The 26,257-nt window shown below is 44.2% G+C and overlaps 1 protein-coding gene across 1 annotated transcript; it reads right to left on the minus strand.

Annotated features, from left to right (window-relative positions):
* Window positions 1–4,397: 4,397 nt before the first annotated feature.
* Window positions 4,398–22,719, minus strand: LOC114661588 (PDZK1-interacting protein 1). The gene is made up of 3 exons (XM_028814717.2): window positions 22,530–22,719; window positions 13,859–13,988; window positions 4,398–4,516 (listed from the first exon to the last, which is right to left on the minus strand). The coding sequence occupies exons 1-3, from the start codon at window positions 22,702–22,704 to the stop codon at window positions 4,411–4,413; spliced, it is 411 nt and encodes a 136-aa protein (XP_028670550.2). The 5' UTR covers window positions 22,705–22,719; the 3' UTR covers window positions 4,398–4,410.
* Between the last annotated feature and the right edge of the window lie 3,538 nt (window positions 22,720–26,257).

A 26,257-nucleotide genomic window follows, 5' to 3' on the forward strand; every position in this document is an offset into this window, starting at 1 on the left:
TTGTCGTTTTCGTGTTTGCTCGACTTGTTCTCTGCTTGTTAAACTTCGCCCGTGAGGGCTGCTCGATTATTGAAATCCTGCACCTTTTGAAGCAAACGGGGAGACAGGTTTGCATTAGGATCGTCGATAGAGGGTCCCACGTGACGTCGCCGCTAGTGTGTATCACTTTGTTTGAAGTCCGTATCTTGTAAGTGACGCACAGCAGGTGGCACGGAAACACGGATGACAAGTGGGGCACCGAAGTGGCCACCATAATGTACTGACAGAGATGTTCGTAGTTGCAGAGCCCCCATTGTGTTTTCATGTCACCGTCACTGAAAGACTCAAAGCTCACTTTCAGTTTCATGCCAGAAATGTGCCAGGATTGAGCGGCTGCTGTTTACCTGTCGGCCCAGGAGAGCGTGCAGCTGTTTTTCTTGCCCGTCGTATCTTATGCAGTGCATACCCACATCAGCACTTGTGGCGAGAAGGAGTCAAAGTCCAACTCTGGGGCTGCTGGGGGCCGCATGTCAAAATTGTGGGTTGCGTTGCAAGTGTCACAGCATAAGCTGTTGATTGAGACCGAGGAAAAGCTTCAGTGGCCAGGGCTGTGCCAGACAGACATCTCGTACAATGTTTCAAATTTCTCTCTCTATGTTATTAAAAGAATCTTGGGAGACGAGACGTGACTTTTTGATGAGACTTTTTGGAATGAAGTCCTGTGAGATGGAGGCTTTTAACATGAGACTCTTTAAAGTCACATCATGCTTACAATCTTTAGAAGGGCGTCCCGCTCCTCTCACCCCCTCAGTCGTGTGAATGCCTTTGGCAGACACACTTACTGCGCTCTCAGCTCTTGTAAGTTTTATCAGGATAATAAATTTATACGTTCTAGATGACACGTCAACGACTAAGCAAAGAAGAAAGAGCAGCGCTTTGAAAAGAGACCCAAAAGCGATGGAGAGAAAAGCTGGAGCTCCTTAGTGTATTTCTATATATATATTATACAGTACTGTGTAAAAGTATTAGGCAGGTGTGAAAAAATACTGTAAACAAAGAATGCTATCAAAAATGGACGTGTTAATCATTTATTTTATGCAGTGAATGAACAAAAGAGAAATGTAAATCAAATCAATATTTGGTGTGACCACCCTCTGCCTTCAAAACAACATCAGTTCTTCTAGGTACACTTGCACACAGTTTTTGAAGGAACTCGGCTGGCAGGTTGTTCCAAACATCTTGGAGAACTAACCCCAGATCTTCTGTGGATGTCGGCTTCCTCACATCCTTCTGTCTCTTCATGTAATCCCAGACACACTCGATGATGTTGAGATCAGGGCTCTGTGGGGGCCATACCATCACTTCCAGGACTTCTTGTTCTTCTCTACGCTGAAGATAGTTCTTAATGACTTTGGCTCTATGTTTGGGGTCGTTGTCCTGCTGTAGAATAAATTTGGGGCCAATCATACGCCTCCCTGATGGTATTGCATGATGGATAAGTATCTGCCTGTATTTCTCATCATTGAGAACACCATTAATCCTGACCAAATCTCCAACTCCATTTACAGAAATGCAGCCCCAAATGTTCAAGGAATCTCCACCATGCTTCACTGTTGCCTGCAGACACTCATTATTGTACCGCTCTCCAGCCCTTCGACGAACAAACTGCCTTCTGCTACAGCCAAATATTTCAAATTTTGACTCATCAGTCCAGAGCACCTGCTGCCATTTTTCTGCACCCCCAGTTCCTATGTTTTCGTGTATACTTGAGTCGCTTGGCCTTGTTTCCACGTCGGAGGTATGGCTTTTTGGCTGCAACTCTTCCATGAAGACCACTTCTGGCCAGACTTCTCCGGACAGTAGATGGGTGTACCTGGGTCCCACTGGTTTCCGCCAGTTCTGAGCTGATGGCACTGCTGGACATCTTCTGATTTCGAAGGGTAATAAGCTTGATGTGTCTTTCATCTGCTGCACTAAGTTTCCTTGGCTGACCACTGCGTCTACGATCCTCAACGTTGCCCGTTTCTTTGTGCTTCTTCAAAAGAGCTTGAACAGCACATCTTGAAACCCCAGTCTGCTTTGAAATCTTTGTCTGGGAGAGACCTTGCTGATGCAGTAGAACTACCTTGTGTCTTGTTGCTGTGCTCAATCTTGCCATGACATGAAACTGTCTTCCACAACCTCACCTTGGTAGCAGAGTTTGGCTGTTCTTCACCCAGTTTGAAGCTGTTTCTGTTTCAGTTAATGACTGTGTTTCAACCTACGTGTGACATTGATGATCATCAGCACCTGTTTGGTAGAACTGGCTGATCAGACACCTGACTAGAATCCTACAAAATCCCTGACTTTGTGCAAGTGGACCTCTAAGAATTGATGCTGGTTTGAAGGCAGAAGGTAGGAACACCAAATATTGATTTGATTTCGAGTTTTCTTTTGTTCACTTACTTTGCATTTTGTACATTGATAACAATAAACAATCATTATTTAGATTTCTGAAAGCATTTTTTTCACACCTGCCTAAAACTTTTGCACAGTACTGTATATTGTAAGAAAGGCGCTATATTGCGCCCGACCTGACACAGATTGACACGGACACACATATAAAAACAAACTGTTTCTTTTTCTTCAGCTGGAGGGCACGTCTTCCCCGTAATCCCTCCAGCCACAACACAGTCCCAAAGCACAGTACAGTCACCAAGCACTACTCTTCTTCTCCTCCCTGGCAGCCTCGTCCTCCTCCTCCACCCGACTAGTCGCTGAGTGGTGTGGTCGCTGGCTCCCTTTTATTGAGTACTCAGCAGAGCTCCAGGTGTTTGAATGCTGACATCCGGCTGCACTTCCAGGTGTGGCGTAACCGGTGCCCAAAAGGGACCAACAGTTCCTGCTGCAGCACCCCCTGGCGTCACCTATGGAACCCCACAAAGCTGCACAGGACTCCAACCCCCATGAAGCCTTGGGGGAGTCTGAAGCACCACTGCAACCCAGGGAGGCTGCCATCTAGCATCCAGGGGGAGATACTGGGCTTCCCACCCTTGCAGATGTGGTGAAGGTGCATCCCGGTCAGGCATGGACCCCGGCCATCAGTCACAATATATATATATATATATATATATACACTAGGGGGCTGACAGCTTGCTTCACTTGTCCCGCTCCCCCCTGGACGGACTATACACCAGCCATGTTGTGAAGACAGGGGCTGAATGCACCCCAAGGAGACGCACTCGCTCCTCCGACACCCCCTCTTAACCGGTGACATGATGGCATACAAATACAGTTTAGTTTTACCTCCTCTTTGCTCGATCAGCTGCTACTTGTGCCGCACTGTGTGATCTGCAGGTCTCACAGCACTTCAAACACTTAAAAGCCCCTACAGCAGCTGTCCTCCTTGTCTTGTGGGACGTTAAAGTGTCTCCGACAAAATCACATCTTGACCCAAGATTTTTTTATATAATAGATATATATATATATATATATATATAGCAGACATCGCCTTTGTGTGCAGGCACTGCCTTCATGAAGATCTGCTGTTTGCCTCTTCAAAGAATTTGAAAAGGTCAGCAATTTCCAAGGGTGCATTTACTTTTTCACACTACCATATAAATGCTTTGTCCAAACAGAGAATTGTTGGCGTCTCAGTGATTACGGAGAAGCCCCTCGCTTGTTGTGCTCTTGAGGTGTCTTTTATACTCATTGGGGTCCCAAAGTGGGCTGCGCATCGAGAATTTCACAGGAGTGCATTGGTTAGCGCCGCCGCCTCACAGCTCCATCATCCTGGGTTCAGATCTCACACCTTGCTTGTTCTCCTCGTGTCTCCCACGTTTCCCATACTTTGCTCCATGCATGCTGCTTAAATGGGCCCCACCATTCCATCCAGGGCTGTTTCTCACAAGCAGATTTGAAACTTAAAGAATGAATGAATTTGTGTCTGCGGCTCCCCATTCATAGATAAGACTTTATTTGTCCCAAGTGGGAAATTTAGCTTTTTCCAGAAGGTCAAGAAAAACCAAAATATTAAAACAAACAACAACAACCCTCGTCGAATACACACAGAATTACAACAAAGATGAGAACTTCTGACTTGGCTACAGATAAGATTCCTTTATTAAATTACGAAATCCAGGCATGCGCGAGGACGTCTCCGCCGGCATGCAGTTCTCCATCGAAACCACCAGAGGGCGACAGAACTCGCATTCCGCCTGACTCGCCTGGTTTGCCGTTCAGAAATTCAAAGGAACGATTGGATTGGAGGAGTCCGGCGGAGGAAGGCAGTCAAAGCAATGGCGACCATGGAAATGGTGACCCACCCACCCCCAACCCACAAACCCTTTGTGAAGCCTCCTGTGTCCTCTCCATCTTTATTCGTTAGAAACATTTTAGGAGTGATTTGTTTTTTTTCTTCTTTTTTTCCCAAATGGCTCTTTCCCAGCTCGGCTAAAAATCAGAATGCTGGCAGTTATTCGTATCCACTTCGTCCAGTTCGGTCTCCAGGCCCGGGTTGTCTCGTCCCTCTGTGTTGATGTTGCTTTCTTCTTCAGATCTGAAATGCAGAAGCGCATCGAAGGTCAGTGATGTGAGAATGGATGGCCACGAGCAACAAGAGCAGCCTGGCTTTGCTTATATCTTGTCACTAGGGGGCGCTCCAGGAAAAGCAATCATGCCAGGGGACTCCCGACTCACAACAATGAATGGCTCCGCTCCTTTTGTTTTTATTTTTCAAATTGGCGCCCAGACTGGTGAAGTGACCTGCTCGTGTCCGCAGCGAGATCTGAGCCCACGAACTTAACCACTGCGCCACACGGCATCCCAAAGTAAACTCGCGCCCCCTGAGAGTTATGACAATACCGTCGTTTCAGTGGAGCCCCTCAAATAACGCAGTGGGGGGTCCTTTAAAACCACCTGAGACTGGAAGGCCACGAAATTCATTCAAAAGCACCTCGGCTAGTCAGCTGCGGCTAAGAGGTGGCCATTCCTCCCAGCTCCATAGCGCGTGGTGCTGTACGAAACAAAGAGTGGGCACTGGCGCCCACTGCTCACCCTGGTCACCTCCTCGACGTAAAGTGTTTCTCAGCAGCTCCACGTCGCTTCAGCATGCAGAACATACAGAACATGAAGACCCCGCACGGACCACCGGGGCAGCAGCGACAAACAGCGCGACATCAGTACTGGCAGCCGAGTGCGTTTAGTGCCTTTGATAGGAAAGGGCAAAGCGCAACAAGAAAGAAAGAAAGAAAGAAAGAAAGAAAGAAAGAAAGAAGGGCCGACGTGGTAAAGCGCGTTTAGGGTTCGGTGCCGCCATTGCAGTTTTTATTATAAGCAGTACTCGCGATATTCTTCGTCTATGAGGAAAAAAAAAGCTGGGCGACCACCGCCGACAGGTAATGCCAAGGTGCCCCAAATCGAAGTTATAAAAGTCTCTGGAGGAAGCTGATCTTTTCTTTTCTTTATTTTCGATATCAAGGATAAGACGCCGACAGAGGACTTTCGGTGGAACCTCGATGAGACTTCGCAGTTTTTATTTCGGAGTGACGGACGCCTCGTTAACTGGAACTGCAGGTCAACAACCGGACGAAAAGCTTTTACCTTCAAGGTGCCATCGAGGACATCGAAACGACTTTTGTGTTATGTTCTCCCCGTGTCCGCGTGGGTGTCCTCCCACAGTCCAAAGACATGCAGGTTAGGTGCATTGGCGATTCTGAATTGTCCCCGGTGTGTGCATGGTGTGTGTGTGTGTGTGTGTGTGTCCTGCGGTGGGCTGGCACCCTGCCTGGGGTTTGTTTCCTGCCTTGTGCCCTGTGTTGGCTGGGATTGGCTCCAGCAGACCCCGTGACCCTGTAGTTAGGAAATAGCGGGTTGGATAATTGATGGATGGACTTTTACAGGATTTTTCCTTCGGTAGGGTGTGAAATGTATGATAGGTCAAGAAATGTAGGAAATTGGGAATACTAAGGGGGTGTTCACCTGTCTGCATGTCTGGATATTATAGGATGCGCTTTACTGTTACTGTTTAAACTGTGAGTATAGTTTTTCAAATAACCAGCGTGTTGCATTAAACTCACGCTGTTTGTATTTTAACGGCCAGCATTGTGACTCTAGAGATGGGCGGGGTCTCGACAGGTGATTGACAGCGGGATATTCACCGGCGGGCTGAGCTCGTTATATCAGTACAGTACTTGGTCCTGGAGACGCGGACACAGACACCATCTTATTTGTCTGAGTCACAACACCTCCATTGTATAAAAGAGATGTGATGGATGACGGCGGGCGCCATTACCCGACAGGGACGTCTCTGTAATGGAAGGATGTTATCTCCCCCAAACTGCTGTTTGGCAGTCCCCTGGGGTGTAACGGCCCCTCAGAGTCCCACAGGGCTATACAACGCTTGGTATTGGGCGGCTCAGCCCTGTTGGGTTCCAGGGGTGCCACCAGGGGGAGCTGCAGAGACCTACTTTGGGCTTCGGCCACACCTGTGAGTAATTCCTGGTCTCCAGACACCTGGGTGCGACTTAAAAAGAGTCAACTACCTCACTGAAGAGAGCCTGAATCGGGAGGAGGTGGAAGAAGCCCACCTATGAGGTGTGGAGAAGGAAGGGGGCTGCAAGGCTTTACTGTGCTTGTGACTGCTGGTATGAATGAAAGGCTTTGTGTTGGACTGAACTGCAGTCGTTGCCCGTTTGTGTCGGGTCAGGGTGGCAGGTCCACCCCTGGTCATCACAGAGATCATCTTCTGGCCTCAAGGAGCTAAAAGCAGCCCAGCTGGGCAGAAAGTCAAATAATGAGAGCATTTAGCTTGTTTAAGTAATCCTGGGTGATTTCACACGAGCGAGTAACACACATGCGGACATTGTGGTCACGTCTCTATGTGCACTCAGAGCGGTGTTTTCACCTACGGTGTAGCAATCGATTGTGCAGATTGTGCAAAGCACAAGGGCCTACGAGCGTGGGGCGCCCACTCAGGGCTGGATAGATTTTAAAAATGTTTTTAATAACTTAACTAAAACTGCAGTTTCACAGACTTGAAGCACTGGCTTCATCGTTCAATGTCTTGTCATCATCAACTCTGACCTTGATGGCTGACGATGAATTGTATGCTGCTGCCGATCTTCTCGTTGAATGCTACAGCACCGACATTTCACCGGCGTTTTCCGCTCATCCTGTCAACCAAGTGGACTGTTGTTGAAGAGGCTGAACTGTTGCTGATAGGTCACTGTGGACTGTCATCTACTTTAAGTGACGTCTGCATGGCTTACATGTTACTGCTGACTACACCAATGACTGTGGCATGAGTGTGAACGATCGTCCTCCAGCCTCAGAAGCACCACATCACAAGACGGACTCAGTGGTTCGGCAGGACTCTCAATCGAAAACAAGCGTGTCGGACAACTGGACGTGACAAACACTGGTGAGACTTCGGCACAACATAAGGCAGGCAAGCCTTTGGTTAGGTTAGGTTTGAATACAAAATGGGAGGTCGGAAAATCGAGAGCCCACCTTATGAGAAGGAGTTTGGAGTCACAGTGGACTCTAAGCTATCGACTTCCCGACAGTGTTCAGAGGCCATTAAGAAGGCTAACAGAATGTCAGGTTATATAGCGCCTTGATGTGTGGAGTACAAGTCACAGGAGGGTCTGCTCAAGCTTTATAACTCACTGGTGAGACCTCATCTGGAGTCATTTGGTCTCCAGGCTACAAAAAGGACAAAGCAGCACCAGAAAAGGTTCAGAGAAGAGCAACTGGGCTGATTAGATGGTAACAGGGGATGAGTTAGGAGGAAAGATTAAAAAGAGCTGAGGCTTTAGAACGATGAAGAGGAGACCTGACTGAAATGTTTAAAATGATGAAGGGAATTAGTGCAGTGGATCGAGAAGGTGACTTTAAAATGAGAAGAAGTCGAAAGCCCACCTTATGAAAAGGATTAAGGAGCTGTAGTGATCTCTAAGCTATCAACTTCACGTCAGTGTTCAGAAGCCATTAAGAAGGCTCACAGAATGTCAGGTTATATAGCGCCTTGATGTGTGGAGTACAAGTCACAGGAGGTTCTGCTCAAGCTTTATAACACACTGGTGAGGCCTCATCTGGAGTTCTGGGTGCAGTTTTGGTCTCCATAAAGACAGAGCAGGACTGGAGAAGGTCCAAAGAAGAGCGACTGGGCTGATTGAGGTCTACAGGGGGTGAGTGATGAGGAGAGATTACAGGAGATGAAGAGGAGACCTGAGTCAAGTCAAGTCAAGTTGGGGAGCCTGCACTGGTACAGCACACGATGAAACAACTCGGGATCCCCGTTGGTAACCCCCCCAGGCAGACACGCGGTCCAGTCCCACCCTCCAGAAATGTCCCTCTATCTGCCACAGCCAGGTGTTATGTGGGTGACCCCCTTGGTCTGGTCCAGCCAGTCAGGTCCCCAACAATGAGGATTTTACGAGCTGGGTCACCCTCGGGGAAACACGCCACGTGGCCGTAGTGTTGTAACTGACACTCCATCACCATGCAGGTCTTGTCCCTCATTTGGGACTCCGAGAGCAACACTAAGTCAGACCAGCAGGACCCAAGGATTCTCTGAAGAGACACACAAGAAGGAGTCCAGTCTTCATCTCAGGTCACTGGAGAGCATCCATGTCTCACAAACAGGGAGCACCAGGACTCTAAAGACTTGGACCTTCGTCCTTTGGTGTCACACACCCCTTTGCAGCAACCTCATGACCCCCCATGTTCTCCCAATCCATCTACTGACTTCATAGGAAGAGTCACCAGAGCCATGAATGTGACTGCCAAGGTAAGTAAACCTCTCGATGAGGTCGACGCTCTCTCTGCAGACAGACACACTGATGATGGCCGGGTCCAAGAGGTCATTCAGACCTGACTGAAGTGTTTAAAATGATGAAGGGAATCAGTCCGGTGGATCGAGACGGTGACTTTAAAATGAGCTCATCAAGAACACGGGGACACAGTTGGAAACTTAAAGGTAAGTTTCACACAAACATTAGGATGTTATTCTTTACACAGAGAACCACAGACTTCTGGAACAAGTGACCAAGTAGTGTGGTGGTCAGGAGGACTTTATAGACTTTCAAAACTCGACTTGATGTTTTTTTAGAAGAATTAAGCAGGTAGGACTGGCGAGCTTTGTTGGCCTGAATGGCCCGTTCTCATCCAGATGTTCTAATTTTCTGATGTAGTGCCTTGCTGGTTAGTTAATGGCTTCCAGCACAGCAGGCATGACGGAGTGAAGCTTGGCTGAGAAATTCCTGACCTGCCGGCCAGTTCCTTGAGAAGTGACCACTGGTACTTGAAAAGCCACAACATTAGGAAGTTTTACTTTACACAAAGAATGATAGACACTTGGAATAAGCGACCAAGTAGTGTGGTGGGCAGGAGGACTTGAAGGACTTTCAAGACTCGACTTGATGTAATTTTAGAAGAATTAAGTGGAGAGGACTGGCGAGCTTTGATGGGCCGAGTGGTCTGTTCTCATCCAGAGTGTTCTAATGTTCAAGTGTCCTAATTTATAACTTGTCATTGTCCTCCTCTGTTCTGTTTCTCTTCTCAGTATCCTCATGTGGCAGTTGGTGCCACTGCTCTACTACCAAGTTGAGTATTTTACCATATTAATAATATTATAAGTAATATGATTTGTGACTTGTCAGTCAGTGAGTTCCATTTTTATAAACTGTAACAGTTTAACAGACGTATCTGTAATCTGATTAATTGTGTCCCTTAGTATGGCAGACTGTGCGTTAGTGTCACTACTGTGAGGAGTTGTCACCACTTTATGACGTCCGTTTTCTCAGAACTTGTGTAAAACGGGTCGATTGTGCAGTGGTGTCCCGTCAGCCGGTGTTGTCATTTTAATTTGTCACAAACAGAAATGGCTTCATTTATAGCACAGAACAGTTTCTACTTTCTGGCTTTCTTTACATTTTAATCATCTTCCTCCACAAAGTTGTCTTGGAACAGTAAGCGGGTCCACATGTTCCATATATTTATGTACCACGACTACCCACACCTCCCACATTCCATTCGCACCATTTATTTTATTTTTGCTAACTTACATCTGCTGTAATAAAGCGATTAAAAAACGTATTACAAATTCCATTTAGAGAGCCGGTTTGTTTGTCACCCAGCATGTGATCTGATGGTGACGCGGTCCTGGACACCACTGCCCAGCCGGCCCCTAAGATCAGATTGTGAATAAATTACTAAGAGTTATGAGAGACGGGGGGTTTGCCCACCTCATGGGGGTCTTCAGCATGCCAGCTACGCCACTGGGCCTCACGTTTGAAGGCTGCAGCAGCCACACAGCATGCAGTGTCATAAGCGCTTCATGATCTGCAGACACACTGCCAGTCAAAAAATAAAGTAAAGGAGAAGTCTGAATTGGCGTAAGAGACCCTAATTCTAGGCGTTCGTAAAAATGTAACGAATTACTTCATGAGGTGGAAGTATAAAATGAAGAGCTAATAGAGTGCAATATCTGAAATATGTTTAGGTGTGTAAATATTTTCGATGGGCGGCACGGTGGCGCAGTGGGTAGCGCTGCTGCCTCGCAGTTAGGAGACCTGAGTTCACTTTCCGGGTTCTCCCCGTGTCCCCGTGGGTTTCCTCCCACAGTCCAAAGACATGCAGGTTAGCTGGATTGGTGATCCTAAATTGTCCCGTGTGTGTGTGTGCCCTGCGGTGGGCTGGCGCCCTCCCCGGGATTTGTTTCCTGTGTTGGCTGGGATTGGCTCCAGCAGACCCCTGTGACCCTTTAGTTAGGATATAGCGGGTTGGATAATGGATGGATATTTTTGATTGGAACAGAAATGTGTTATTTATGACCCTCTGATATATTAATAGTAATCATAATTATTATTTTCTCAGGACTCAAAGCACTTTACGTAGACAGAGGGGAGCCGTTTCAACTACCACCAAAGTGCAGTGCCCACCTGCATGATGCCACAGCAGCCATTATTGTGCCAGTCCGCTCCCCACACATGAGATGTAGAGGGCACTGATTAGGGGGGGCCAGAATTGACAAGGCTGTGGTGAGGAGTTTAGTCAGGAGGTCAGGATACACCCCACTCTTTTCCAAAGATGCCCGGTGGTCTTTTGTGAGCACAGAGGGTCAGGACCTCGGTTTTACGTCACATCTGGATGATGGCACCATTTTGACAGCACAGTGTCCCCGTCACTGCACTGGGGCATTGGGATCCTCTCACAGACCACAGGGTTAGCCCTCCCTGCTGGCCCCACCAACACCACTAACAACAGCCAGCCCAGCTTCTCCTAGGTGGTCACGTATCCAAGTAATGGCTGAGCCCAAACGTGCTTAGCTTCAGGTGGATCACCAGTTGTGAAGTGCGGGTGGTCCGTGGGGGACTTGATCTCGAACAAAGGATCAGAAATCTCAAATAACCTCATACTCATTAGCACTGACCTTGAAATGATATAAGTGATACCCCATATGCGTGAATGACTCTTACAGGGTGAGGACCACCGGTAAAGACCCTAATATCAAAAACATTATTCTACTCGTGACCAGCAACCTTCAAATTGTATAAAGTGACACTCCTCATTGTCTGAATTACCAATCTACAGTTTTTTGAAGTTTTGTTAAAAGGCGTGACTTTGACCCCTCGTATCCTAATTAGGGGTCAGTTGATGAGGCCTGCACTACTTCAGCTCCTCCTGATCATTTTTGCTGAAGTCACCTATTGGTTTATTATTTTTTTGTTTTTCTCACAAGGGTGTCGTTTCCTGCACACGTGATTCAGAAATGGCCAAGCAATGGGGAGTTTTTGGGGCCTAGAGGGCCAAAAATATGGGGAACTCCAAAAAAGCTTGATGTCTTGTGTACCTAGACATCGAGATGAGTCCAATGGTATACTATATGTGGGGGCTTTTTTGTACTGGTAAATCAGGAGGTGCTGAACAAAAAAAAAAATGGAAGCATTCAGAAGTAATTCTTAAGAACGTAACCTTAATAAGAATTCAGCAGAGCGCGGTGGCAGCACGCAGGGCTCATATCGATTTGGGCTCCTTATCGTGGCTCATTTTATGGGTCGCTTCCCTAAACACTTCTCACTCACCCAACCGTCAGGTCCAGACTGAAGACAAGACTGCTGTGCAGTGGCTTCTCTTTTACAGGTGACAAGTGTCTGTATATTTGTGTATCCTTGTGCCCGTCTAGGTGCTGTGTGTCTGTCATTCCAACAGATGGCACATCACAAACATTTCTAGTAAATAAATGCATTGCATTTGTCAACCAAACAGATGATGTATCTCAAACATTGCCACTGCTTTTATGAATCCTACACCAAAGGGGATATAAACAGAGACATGTGCATTACATGTGTCATTCCAACAGATGGCGCATCACAGACATTTGTAGTAATAAAAAAATTGTCATTCCAACAGATCCTGTACCATATCAGCATGTAACAGAGACACGTGCATTACATGTGCCATTCCAACAGATGGCACATCACAGACATTTGTAGTAATAAAATGCGTTGAATTCATGATTCCAACAGATCCTGTACCATATCAGCATGTAACAGAGACACGTGCATTACATGTGCCATTCCAACAGATGGCGCATCACAGACATTTGTAGTAATAAAAAAATTGTCATTCCAACAGATCCTGTACCATATCAGCATGTAACAGAGACACGTGCATTACATGTGCCATTCCAACAGATGGCGCATCACAGACATTTGTAGTAATAAAAAAATTGTCATTCCAACAGATCCTGTACCATATCAGCATGTAACAGAGACACGTGCATTACATGTGCCATTCCAACAGATGGCGCATCACAGACATTTGTAGTAATAAAAAAATTGTCATTCCAACAGATCCTGTACCATATCAGCATGTAACAGAGACACGTGCATTACATGTGCCATTCCAACAGATGGTGCATCACAGACATTTGTAGTAATAAAAAAATTGTCATTCCAACAGATCCTGTACCATATCAGCATGTAACAGAGACACGTGCATTACATGTGCCATTCCAACAGATGGCGCATCACAGACATTTGTAGTAATAAAATGTGTTGAATTCATGATTCCAACAGATCCTGTACCATATCAGCATGTAACAGAGACACATGCATTACATGTGCCATTCCAACAGATGGCACATCACAGACATTTGTAGTAATAAAATGCGTTGAATTCATGATTCCAACAGATCCTATACCATATCAGCATGGAACAGAGACACATGCATTGCACTTGCCATTCCAACAGATGGCGCATCACAACCATTTGTAGTCATGTATTTTATTACTACAAATGTTTGGAATGTGCTCTCTGTTAGAATGACAAATGCAATGCATTTTATTAGTACATGAATTACAAAATTCATTCCAATAGATGATGTCCTGCAGATGTTAATGCTGAATATGCGGAGGTCTACGTTGATTATTTAGATTTCAACCCGTCTTATGAGTAGCGCAGCCTGTATTTAAATATAGCAGTTGCCAGAACATCACTATTATGTTTTTTCTGCTGCCTTTTGTTCTTGATGTTGACACTGGTACCATAATAATAATTTATGTCAAGCACGTACTATCAGGTAACAGCTAGAATTTTTGCCCTGTTAGAATATACTTGAATATTTGCTTATTTTTAATTAGAATGCTCAAATCTTATGTTTTGGGCTAATTTGTCTATGTACAGTAAGTGTGGTACTCAACTAGAGTTAAACCAGTCTGTGTACATGAAATTCTAAAAAGCTTCAGATGAGTCAAGGGGGGTAGTTTACATAGGGTACGAGCTGGTTTGGTCTGGGTGGGGGGCACAATATCTCTAACAGCACCCCTGGCTGGAGTTAAGGCTGGTGATGAAGTCACTTCACGTTAAAGTCTGGTCTTCTAATCGACATACTTACGTTTCCTTCTTACAGAAGAGCCTGTTGAGGATCATCAGAGTGAAGACAAGGAAGAGGAAGCCCACCACCGCAATGAGCCCGACAAGCCACGGCTGCAGACTCTTGGTACTTGATGTCGAGCTGGCACGCCCTGCAAGGAAGAAGACAGAGTGAGAGCTGGAGGGGACACTCGAGGACAAGAGGGACCAGCAGTTATGGCAGGTTAGTGACACTTAGGACTCAGGTGGTATCATGAGAGGAGGATGAAGGTGGCAAGAGGTCGAAGGCTCTTTTGAGAAGATTTGTCAAAGCCTGATGACAAAGTGAGGGGACAAGAGGAACAAGTAAGTGTGTGAGGGGACAGCTGAAGTGTGGAGCAGGCTTAAAAGTGTTTTATATATAATGAAGGACAAGTTCATCCCAAAATTTAGAAGCAGTAAGAATTTAAAGAAAACTCCAACGTGAATTGGAAGGGTTTTAAAAAGGAAGTTAAAAAAGAAACTTATAAGATTAATAACACAAAGCACAGGGCATATAAGAGCAACGTTTATAAAAGGCTATTAGGAAAGTTAAAAGACAGTTGGAGAGAAACACTGCAGAAAAGGTGAAAGATGACCCAAAGAAACCCTTTCATCATTTTACTATTAAAAGAACAAACAACAAGGAGGGGAAGAGGATTAGGAACGAAAAAGCTCAAATCTACATGAAATAGCAAATGTTTCAAACTTGCACTTGATTGAAGTTTATAGTGTGAAGAAGTCGATCACCTCCCAAATTTAACAGACTGCTAAGGAGGCACTGAGGGATTTGGAAATTGTAGAGAGAGAAGAGCTGCGGAGATTAAATAGGCTGAAATCAAGAAAATCACCAGGACCAGAGAATATTGACCCTCGAGTTCTTAAGGAGGTTAGCAAGTACAGATAGAAACTCTTGACACCCATTTTTAGGAAGTCACTGAGCACTGGAGAGATTCTGAAGGACTGGAAAATGGGAAATATCATCACGTTATATAAAAAGGGTGTCGGGCAGATCAGAGCAACTATAAGCCAGTAAGGTTAACATGAAACATCACAGGGAAATTAATGGAAGGAATTATAAAGAATCTATCTATCTATCTATCTATCTATCTATCTATCTATCTATCTATCATATAGTGCCTTTCATATCTATCTATCTATCTATCTATCTATCTATCTATCTATCTATCTATCTATCTATCTATCTATCTATCTATCTATCTATCTATTATATAGTGCCTTTCACATCTATCTATCTATCTATCTATCTATCTATCTATCTATCTATCTATCTATCTATCTATTATATAGTACCTTTCATATCTATCTATCTATCTATTATATAGTGCCTTTCATATCTATCTATCTATCTATTATATAGTGCCTTTCATATCTATCTATCTATCTATCTATCTATCTATCTATCTATCTATCTATTATATAGTACCTTTCATATCTATCTATCTATCTATTATATAGTGCCTTTCATATCTATTTATCTATTATATAGTGACTTTCATATCTATCTATCTATCTATCTATCTATCTATTATATAGTACCTTTCATATCTATCTATCTATCTATTATATAGTGCCTTTCATATCTATCTATCTATCTATTATATAGTGCCTTTCATATCTATCTATCTATCTATCTATCTATCTATCTATCTATCTATCTATCTATCTATCTATCTATCTATCTATCTATCTATTATATAGTGCCTTTCATATCTATCTATCTATCTATCTATCTATCTATCTATCTATCTATCTATCTATCTATCTATCTATCTATCTATCTATTATATAGTGCCTTTCACATATCTATCTATCTATCTATTATATAGTGCCTTTCACATATCTATCTATCTATTATATAGTGCCTTTCATATCTATCTATCTATTATATAGTGACTTTCATATCTATCTATCTATCTATCTATCTATCTATCTATCTATCTATCTATCTATCTATCTATCTATCTATCTATCTATCTATCTATCTATCTATCTATCTATCTATCAAGGAGAAGATTGAGCAACAAATGGCAAGAACAGGAGTTATTAGGAACAGTCAGCGTGGGCTCAGAAGAGGGAGGTCGTGTCTGACTAACATGTCTGGATTTTATAAGGAAGTAACAAAAGGATACGATCAAAGTGCAGTTTATGAGATTATTTATCTGGACTTTCAAAAAGTATTTGATAAGGTGCCACATGAGAGGGTGGGCATCAAACTAAAAGAAGTGGCAGTGCAGGGTGATGTTTTTAGGTGGGTGCAGAATTGGCTCAGACACAGGAAGCAGAGGGTGATGGTGTGAGGAGCCTCATCAGAATTGGTGATGTTAAGAGTGGTGACCAGCAGAGGGCAGTGCGGGGGCGGCTGCTAATTTTAATAAATTTAAATGATATGATAGGAATATACAGTAAGTAACAAGCTGGTGATTGCAGATGATACCAAGATAGGTAGATTAGCAGATCATCTGGAATCCGTTATATCATCACAGAAGGACTTGGATAGCAGACAGGTTTGGGCAGATTTGTGGACGATGAGATTTAATGTCAGTAAATGTAAAGAATTACACATAGGAAGTAAAAATGTGAGGTTTGAATACACAATGGGAGGTCTGAAAATCGAGAGTCCACCTTATGAGAAGGACTGAGGAGTCGTAGTGGACTCATCACTATCAACTGTCAGTGTTCAGAAACCATTAAGAAGGCTAACAGAATGTCAGGTTTTATAGCACCTTGATGTGTGGAGTGCAAGTCACAGGAGGTTCTGCTCAAGCTTTATAACACACTGGTGAGGCCTCATCTGGAGTCCTGTGTGCAGTTTGGGTCTCCATAAAGACATAGCAGCACAAGAGAAGGTCCAGAGAAGAGCGACTCGGCTGATTCAGGGCTACAGGGGATGAGTTATGAGGAAAGATTAAAAGAGCTGAGCCTTTACAGTGATGAAGAGGAGACCTGAGTCAAGTCAAGTTGGGGAGCATGCACTGGTACAGGGCATTGCTGCCCCAACCACACGATGAAACAACTCGGGATCCCAGTTGGCAACCCCCCAGGCAGACACGCGGTCCAGTCCCACCCTCTGGAAATGACCCTCTGTCTGCTGCAGCCAGGTGTTAAGTGGGTAACCCCTTGGCCTGGTCCAGCCAACAATGAGGATCTTACGAGCTGAAACACGCCACATGGCCGTAGTGCCTGACGCTCCCTCACCATGCAGGTCATGTGCCTCATTCAGGACTCCATGAGCAACACAAAGTCAGACCAGCGGGACCCAAGGATTCTCTGAAGAGACACACTTGAAGGAGTCCAGTCTGCCTCTCAGGTCACTGGATAGCGTTCATGTCTCACAAACAGGGAGCACCAGGACTTTAAAGACTTGGACCTTCGTCCTTTGGTGTCACACACCCCTTTGCAGCAACCTCATGACCCCCCCATGCTCTCCCAGTCTGTCTACTGACTTGATAGGAAGAGTCGGCAGAGCCATGAATGTCACTGCTGAGGTAAGTAAACCTCTCAACGAGGTCGACGCTCTCTCTGCAGACAGGCACACTGCTGATGGCCGTGCCCAAGAGGTCATTCAGACCTGACTGAAGTGTTTAAAATGATGAAGGGAATCAGTCCAGTGGATCGAGACGGTGACTTTAAAATGAGCTCATCAAGAACACGGGGACACAGCTGGAAACTTAAAGGTAAGTGTCACACAAACATTAGGATGTTATTCTTTACACAGAGAACCACAGACTTCTGGAACAAGTGACCAATTAGTGTGGTGGTCAGGAGGACTTTAGGGACTTTGAAAACTCGACTTGATGTTATTTTAGAAGAATTAAGCAGGTAGGACTGGTGAGCTTTGTTGGCCTGAATGGCCCGTTCTTGTCCAGATGTTCTAATTTTCTGATGTAGTGCCTTGCTGGTTAGTTAATGGTTTCCAGCACAGCAGGCATGACGGAGTGAAGCTTGGCTGAGATATTCCTGACCTGTCAGCCAGTTCCCTGAGAAGTGACCACTGGTACTTGATATAAACTGATGAAAAGCCAAAAAAGTTCTTCAGTGCAAATAACCAGCATTGGCTGTCCTTAATGGGAACTAAAATAAAATCTGTATGCCATATTCATCATTTTTGAGTATGCAATGTTTGTCACGTCAACATACATTATAATCATCCGTCCATCCATTTTCCAATCTGCTGAATCCGAACACAGGGTCACGGGGGTCTGCTGGAGCCAATCCCAGCCAACACAGGGCACAAGGCAGGAACCAATCCCGGGCAGGGTGCCAACCCACCACAGGACACACACACATACACACCAAGCACACACACGGGCCAATTTAGAATCACCAATCCATCTGACCTGCATGTCTTTGGACTGTGGGAGGAAACCCACGCAGACACGGGGAGAACATGCAAACTCCACACAGGGAGGACCCGGGAAGTGAACACCCAGGTCTCCTAACTGTGAGGCAGCAGCGCTACCCACTGTGCCACCGTGCCGCCCACCCACCCCAGGAACAGATAACATTAAATTTAGCAACTGCCTGACGATTTTTCAGCTCAGTGGTATCCTGACAGCCAATAGTGTGCTGCTTGGCAGAGGCAGTGGTGTACAAAGGGTTAACTGGTATGGTGAGTTCAGCTCCATTCTCGGCCTTTCTGTCTGTGAGGTCAGCACACCCCTGTGGTGTTCCTAATTCCTCATCAGGGCAGTACATGCATGGCTGAGCACTCATTGGTTGTCATCTGTCACATGCATGTAAGACCACCCTTACAATGTAAACCTGTTTGAGGGGAGAATCACAGGCCATTTGTACTGAGCCCACCAGAGAGGCAGACGCTGCTCAGTTTGACTGCTCAGACTGTTAGAACTGTGAAGTCCACATGAAGAACGAGAACCAGGATGAAATTTAAACTGATTAGAGAGAGAAAGGAAAGTGCAAGAACAAGGACAGGAGTGTGTGTGTGTGTGTGTGTGTGTGTGTGTGTGTGTGTGTTTATTATTCGCAGTGACACTTGACCTCCTCTGGTCAGGTGACATGAGCCGCTCACCAGAGCTCTGATTGGCCACATTAAGGTCCACTTTATTACACTTCATTCAGATTGATGTTTAATGTGGCAGAATAAACACAGAGTGAATTCAGGGGGTGCCAGGAGAAGACCGGCCAGGACAAGAAAATAAATGGGGGTCCAACTGTCATTGACACACAGACCTGCTACTGTCCTCACGTTTGTGTTTGAATTTCACTGGGATTTCTATTCAAAGATGAAGTCGGTAAAAGTGAAAAGACGGCCCGTGGTATGAAAATCAGTCTGAATGTGTGTGGCCAGTGAAAGAAACGCGACATGAAAAAGATATGAAAAGGGCGAGAAATGAGTTATATAAGATAGATAGATAGATAGATAGATAGATAGATAGATAGATAGATAGATAGAAGGCGCTATATAATACATAGATAGATAGATAGATAGATAAATAGATAGATAGATAGATAGATAGAAGGTGCTATATAATACATAGATAGATAGATAGATAGATACAAGGTGCTATATAATAGATAGATAGATAGATAGATAGATAGATAGATACAAGGTGCTATATAATAGATAGATAGATAGATAGATAGATAGATAGATAGATAGATAGATAGATAGATAGATAGATAGATAGAAGGCGCTATATAATACATAGATAGATAGATAGATAGATAGATAGAAGGTGCTATATAATAGATAGATAGAGAGATAGATAGATAGAGAGATAGAAGGCGCTATATAATAGATAGATAGATAGATAGATAGATAGATAGATAGATAGCACCTTCTATCTATCTATCTATCTATCTATCTATCTATCTATCTATATAATAGATAGATAGATAGATAGAAGGCGCTATATAATAGATAGATAGATAGATAGATAGATAGATAGATAGATAGATAGATAGATAGATAGATAGAAGGCGCTATATAATAGATAGATAGATAGATAGATAGATAGATAGATAGATAGATAGATAGATAGATAGATAGATAAAAGGTACTATATGATAGATAGATAGATAGATAGATAGATAGATAGATAGATAGATAGATAGATAGATAGATAGATAGATAGATAGATAGATAGATAGATAGATAGATAAGAACTTTATTTATCCCGAGGGAAATTCTTTTGTCATATACATGCTCAGTGCAACAAGAGGAATAAAGATAAGGTAGTAAAGAGTTTTAAAAGAACAGTAGTAATAGTGCAAACAGAAAACCAAAATAACTCTAGTTACAAAGTAACAAATAACTATAACTAATAGTTTGTATTATAACTGTATAACTAATTTGTGCAAAGCAACAAACAACTATAACTAAAACTATAACAGATATAATAAAACAACAGATTATTATTGCATATAATTAATTGATAGATATGAAAGGCACTATATAACAGAGAGGGAGAAAAAGTCAAATAAAACAAATATAGTCTTCAAAGGCAAATTAATAGAAAATGCACTTTATACTAAATACATATAGAGACAGGTTTAAAACGGCATTGCATAACAGATCAATTAAAATGGGCAGATACTTTTAAAAGGCACTATAGTAGATAAATATCTGAGAAAGGCGCTATATAACACAGACAGATCTATAGAAAAGATACTGTAAAGCAGATACCTTGAAAGGCACTATATAACACAGAAGTGGATAGAGAAAAGGGCATCATATGATAGATAGGCACTATATGATTGATAGTTAAATAAGAAAGGCGCTATAACAGATAGAAAAGGCACTACATAATAGTCTTGAAAGGCACTAAATGGTTTATAGAAATCTTAAAGACACTATATAATAGAAAGATAGAAAAGGCACTATATAATGGTCTTAAAAGACACTATCCTCTTTAATAAAATCCCTTTGTGCGTCCAGGTGTCCGTGTGTGTCCTCTGGTGAAGTGCGCATGCGCAGGACACGGTGTGATGCGCGATATTACTGTCAGAGAGTTAGAGGCGTTTTACGGAAATACAAACCAGTATTACTGCAAGAGGAAATTAAAGGTACACAATACAGTGACGCATATTACAGCCACATACAAGCCAGTATTACTGTCAGAGGAGATTAAAGGCATATTACCGACGCGCACGCCTGTATTACCGCCAGAGAAAATTAAAGACACACAATACACGGCGGCAGCCCACGAAGAACGGTCAGCTCAGCAAGTAAACATCAACAAAAGAAAGGCTTAAAGAAAGAAAAATACGACCAACAAAAAGAATGAGGTCAAAGTCCTTTGCCATTTAATATAGACTGTTCCTACTAATGTTTATGCACTACTGTTCTAGCGCCCGTTATTGTAACGGGCTAAATGACTAGTATAGATATAAAACAGATATAGATGTCGTCTTGAAAGACACAATATAATTCATAACTAGATAGATAAGAAAGGCACTATTTAACAGATAGATAGATAAAAAGAAAAGGCTTTGTAAAACAGAAGAAACTGCATAACAACAGATAAACAAACAAACACCCAATTCGATGGCTTTGAATGGCACTATATAACAGATGGGTAGAAGGCACCATGTAATAATCGATGGACTGGCATTATATGACTGATAGTTAAAAAGTGAAGACTCTATTTAACAGACAGATAGAAAAGACACTAAATAACAGTATTGAAAGGTGCTCTATCGTAGGTAGGCACTAGATAACAGATACTTTGACACAAAAGGCACTATATAATTATCCACCCTTTCCCATGTTTATATTTCTTAGATTTTGTTTTGTGTTTTTTTTTTTTTTATGGTGCCCACTGCTGGCTGATGCCAGGTGCCATTATTGGTGGTCACTGGTCCTTCTGTCCTCTGCTGTTTTTATTCTTTCTTTCTTTTTATTTGCCAGCCCATCCCATCTTTTCTGTTTTTCTCGGATCTTTGCTGCCTGCTGCTTGAACCCGTTCTGAAGAGTCACCATCCCATCTTATTGTGATTCCTTCTTATTCCACTGCCGTCTTGTCTTATCTGTGGTGGCCTCGCCTTCTGGTCTGGTGGTCTGGTTCTCAAGGGTCGCTGTACTTGGCCTGCAGTCTGAAGGTCTCCCACCTCTTACTGAGTTGTTTTACTTTCTCTTTTCCTTTCCAGTGAGTCCCAATGCCCCTAATTACCTGCACCTGGTGACACGTTGGTCCCTGTGATGCGCTGCTGCAGATGGCATCTCTATGGCTGTCCTACGTTTTCTTTAAATTCTCCACTAAGGTTCAGTTTGTCTGGAGGCAGCACCACATACCACACTGAGCCCCCAAGTGCTGGCCATGCTAGGTGCTCTCCCACGTCCCTCAGGTCACCCTCAGACATAAACAAGAAGTGGAAGCTTGGTCTTTGATTCCTGCCAGAAGGAGTAGCCATCTGTAAATTGTCCTGTCAGAATACAAAGTGTGTGTGTGGAAGACTGCAAGGTCTCAAGAAATCAGCTCAGCATGGTGAGCGCACACCTCCAGAGCTTGAAGTTCCATGTCACCACAGAGTGCTTGGACTGTGACCAGCATTATCTACCATTTGTCCTAAACCTGGCACAGTGCTCTCCATGTTCACTTCCTACGGATACAGAGGTGGTTGAGAAAATGAGGACCCCCCTACCCGCCATCCCCAAGGGTACAGAAGCGGTGATCAGGCCAGAGACTTACCTTGCTGTGCGGCCACACTAGAGATCAGGAAGCAGAGACAGAGAGCCTGGGTAGACATGGTGCCCTGTGTGCTGGAGTGTCTGACCGCGTTTACCATCGTGCCCCCCTCACCACCCCTCTCACTGAAGTCTCTGCGTCCAAAGTACAGAGTCACAGGGCGGAGCGACGCCACCATGTTATCAGCTGGGACTCTGGCACCCACCAGTTTATTACCCGCTGGCAATTCAGAGTTGGTCTCAAGAGCTTGGGGCTCAGGGCTTTGATTTATTTAACAAAACACACATAAATAATAAAAGTTTTGACCAAACGCGTTTATTGAAATGCCTAGCAAAGCAAATGAGGCCCCCTGGACTTGTTTCTGGGCTCTACTGCACCTTGGCCATACTGGAATTTGGGGGTACTCAGGAAGAGTAAGCTGTCCAGTCTGGAGACCCCAATTCAAAAGTTTGACTTGAACCCGATTATCTAGAGTGTTGTTCCCCCACCTCCCCCCCCATATCCACCCTCCCACCCCCCCAACCAACAAAATGCTGAGGCTTATCTGTATGTGGAATTCCAGTTCTCCTGGCTCACAGGAACTGGTCAACAACACCGTGGAAAGGTAGAGGGTGGAGGTGGGAGTGTGAAGGTCATGAGAAGTAAGACATGAAACTATAGGAAGTGATGGTGAGAGTGCGAGGTTCAACGAAAAGTGCTACCTGTCACTTGAGGTTGTGTTTCAGAGTCTCACGTCACGCTGATCAGGGGGCGAAATGTAAATAATGGTACTTGTCGAGAGGTCTGCTTACCTCAGCAGCGACATTATTGACTCTGGTGACTCTTCCTATGATGTCAGTAGATGGATTGGGAGGGCATAGAGGGCGTCATGAGGTCGCTGGAAAGGGGTGTATGGCGCAAAAGGACGAAGGTCCAAGTCTTTAGTGTCCTGGTGCTTTCTGTTTGTGAGACATGGACGCTCTCCAGTGACCTGAGATGAAGACTGGACTCCTCCATGTGTGTCTGTCCGGAGAATCCTTGGGTCCCGCTGGTGTGACTTTATGCTGCTCATGGAGTCTCGAATGAGGCACATGACCTGCATTGTGAGGGACTACGGCCAATAGTAGGGTAGAGTTGTGTGCAAACCAGGATCCCAAGCTGTTTCGTTGTGTGGTGGGTGCGGCAACATGCTGTGTATGACCCCCCTACCTGACCTGACCTGTGGGACACTGCAGAATAACTGGATGTGCTGTTAGGCACAACTTCAACAAATTGAGCCTTTCAATGTAATAGGAAGTACTGCAGGGTATTTGTGACAGGAACTTAGAGATCCCACTGCTGACACCATTAGATACGATATGCAGTGATCAACCCAGATAGCAGGAAATGATTGCTCCTGCCCATGATGCCGTTAAACAGAACACAAAGTGACACACTGCATGGAGACTCATGGATCCAGCTCATGACACTGTTAAATGTAACAAATGTAGAAACATAACTGGAAGCGGTTTGTGAAACTGGTGAGAGGAACTGATGAATCCTGTTGATAAGACAATAAAACACAAGAGCAAGTGATATGCCACACTGGCAGGAATCGGTAGATCTTACTGACCGTACTGTTAAATATAACAAGAACTGGTACACCCTATTAAAACACACTGAAACATCCAACTGATGACGCCAATAAATACAACATGAAGTGATACACCATACTCACAGGAACTGACAGATCTCAGTGATGACACTTATGAAGAAGGGATACACCCTATTAACACACATTGACAGATCCCACTGGTGATGTTATTACTGACAACACAAAGTGATACACCCCACTAACTGGAACTGATAGATCCCACTGCTGACACCATTAACTATGACATGAAGTGACAAACCACACTGACAAGAACTGATAGATCCCACTACTGACACCATTAAATACGACATGAAGTGATAAACCACACTAATAAGAACTGATAGATCCCACCGCTGACACCATTAACTATGGCATGAAGTGACAAACCACACTGACAAGAACTGATAGATCCCACTACTGACACCATTAAATATGACATGAAGTAATAAACCACACTGATAAGAACTGATAGATCCCACTGCTGACACCATTAACTATGGCATTAAGTGACAAACCACACTGACAAGAACTGATAGATCCCACTACTGACACCATTAAATATGACATGAAGTAATAAACCACACTAATAAGAACTGATAGATCCTGCTGATAATGCCACTAAATACACCAGGAGGTGTTACACCATACTGACAAAAGTGACAGATCCCACTAATGGTGGTGTTAAATATAACAGGAAGATATGCATTGCACTGAAGGAGTCGTGAAACTTCATAGGGTGGTGTGGTTTACAGGAATCTTGACATTAACTGATGGATCCTGATGATGATGCCATTAAATACAACAAGAACAGATACACCACACTGACAGGGCAGGATAGGACCCTCTGATGACACCATTAAATGTATCATGAAAAGATATTATACTGTACGTCCCACTGAAGTAGCCATGAAACATAACAGGAAGTTCTTTATGAGACCCATGATAGGACCTGATGGATCCTGCTGATGATGCCATTAAATAACTCTAGAACTGATACACAATGCTGACACAACTGTCATAACAGGAGATGATATACTGTACATCACTCATGAGGCCATGAAGCATAACAGGACCGTCTATAGCCTCGTCCCTACACAGATTATAACAAGTCGACGCTCATGGTCAGATTGTCCAGTTTCAGCCCTGAATATGAAAGGAGTCCACCCTAATGGACAGGTCTGCTTTATATTTCATGTGTCTTGTGTCTTCCTTCCCAGGCTGAGTCCAGTGAGGGACCACATCAGACCAGGGAGTTGCCCTGAGGTGTGGCAGCCATTTTCCCTGAGGCTCAGCCTTTCCAAACAGAGTAGTTCAAAGAGTCACGGCCAGGTGGAGAGCGTACTCACATAGCCCACTTGTTCAAATTTGTTTAATGGGGTTGTGGATTCTGTCTCACTGTGCTCTGCCGTGATCTCCTTCTTCTCCACCTGGACCACCACATCCATCTCTTTGATTCCTTCATTGTCATTTTCCTCCTCGCCTTCTTCCTCCTTTCCTGTAACTGAGCATAGCTTCTCATCAGGATCCTCCTCTGCTCCAAAAATCCAATCTGCAACAAAAGTAAAAAAAATAATGAAGGTTAGAAAGTCACATATGACGCAAGTGTCCCCATGTCTACAGTCAGTTGTGTCATCAGTAGCCTCCTGTGAAAGGCACTATATACAGTATATATAGATATGTATGCATGTATATATTGTCACACACGTGCGCATGGGAGGCAGCTAAAGGGCAATTCCGAACCAGACCAGGATGTGACAGAGTGCTCGGACTCTTTTTCTCCCTTTTCTGTAGACCATTCACGGGAGATCTCACCTGGCCCTCTTGACGTCACTTCCGGTCCCGGCACCTGTGATGTCACGTCCGGGTTCGAGCCTATGGCTGAAGACCCTTTAGAGCCCGACCCCTTTGACTTCACTTCTTGTCTCCCCCTTTTCCTTACTCCCTCAGTTCTGGTTTTGTGCACATCAGTGCTGTTTACATTTTTGCAACTTTGTGGCCAGGATACCAAATATATGAGTGGCTGCCCCAAACCTTGCTATGACTCAGAGTGGAGTTTGTGACAATATATATATATTATGGGGTTCCCCCCTGCTTGCTTCGCTCGCCAGCCACTGAGGTG

This window comes from Erpetoichthys calabaricus, chromosome 12 (genome assembly GCF_900747795.2).
Source record: "Erpetoichthys calabaricus chromosome 12, fErpCal1.3, whole genome shotgun sequence".
Taxonomy (NCBI): domain Eukaryota; kingdom Metazoa; phylum Chordata; class Cladistia; order Polypteriformes; family Polypteridae; genus Erpetoichthys; species Erpetoichthys calabaricus.

What these genes read in the sequence shown, in the direction of transcription:
- LOC114661588 (XM_028814717.2), bottom strand. Translation starts at nt 22,704, where the DNA reads ATGGTGGCGTCGCTCCGCCCTGTGACTCTGTACTTTGGACGCAGAGAC. An exon ending in TAGTGTGGCCGCACAGCAAG is followed by an intron (nt 13,989 to 22,529) that starts GTAAGTCTCTGG and finishes TCTTCCTTGCAG; the next exon opens with GGCGTGCCAGCTCGACATCA. An exon ending in CTCTTCTGTAAGAAGGAAAC is followed by an intron (nt 4,517 to 13,858) that starts GTAAGTATGTCG and finishes TCTGCATTTCAG; the next exon opens with ATCTGAAGAAGAAAGCAACA.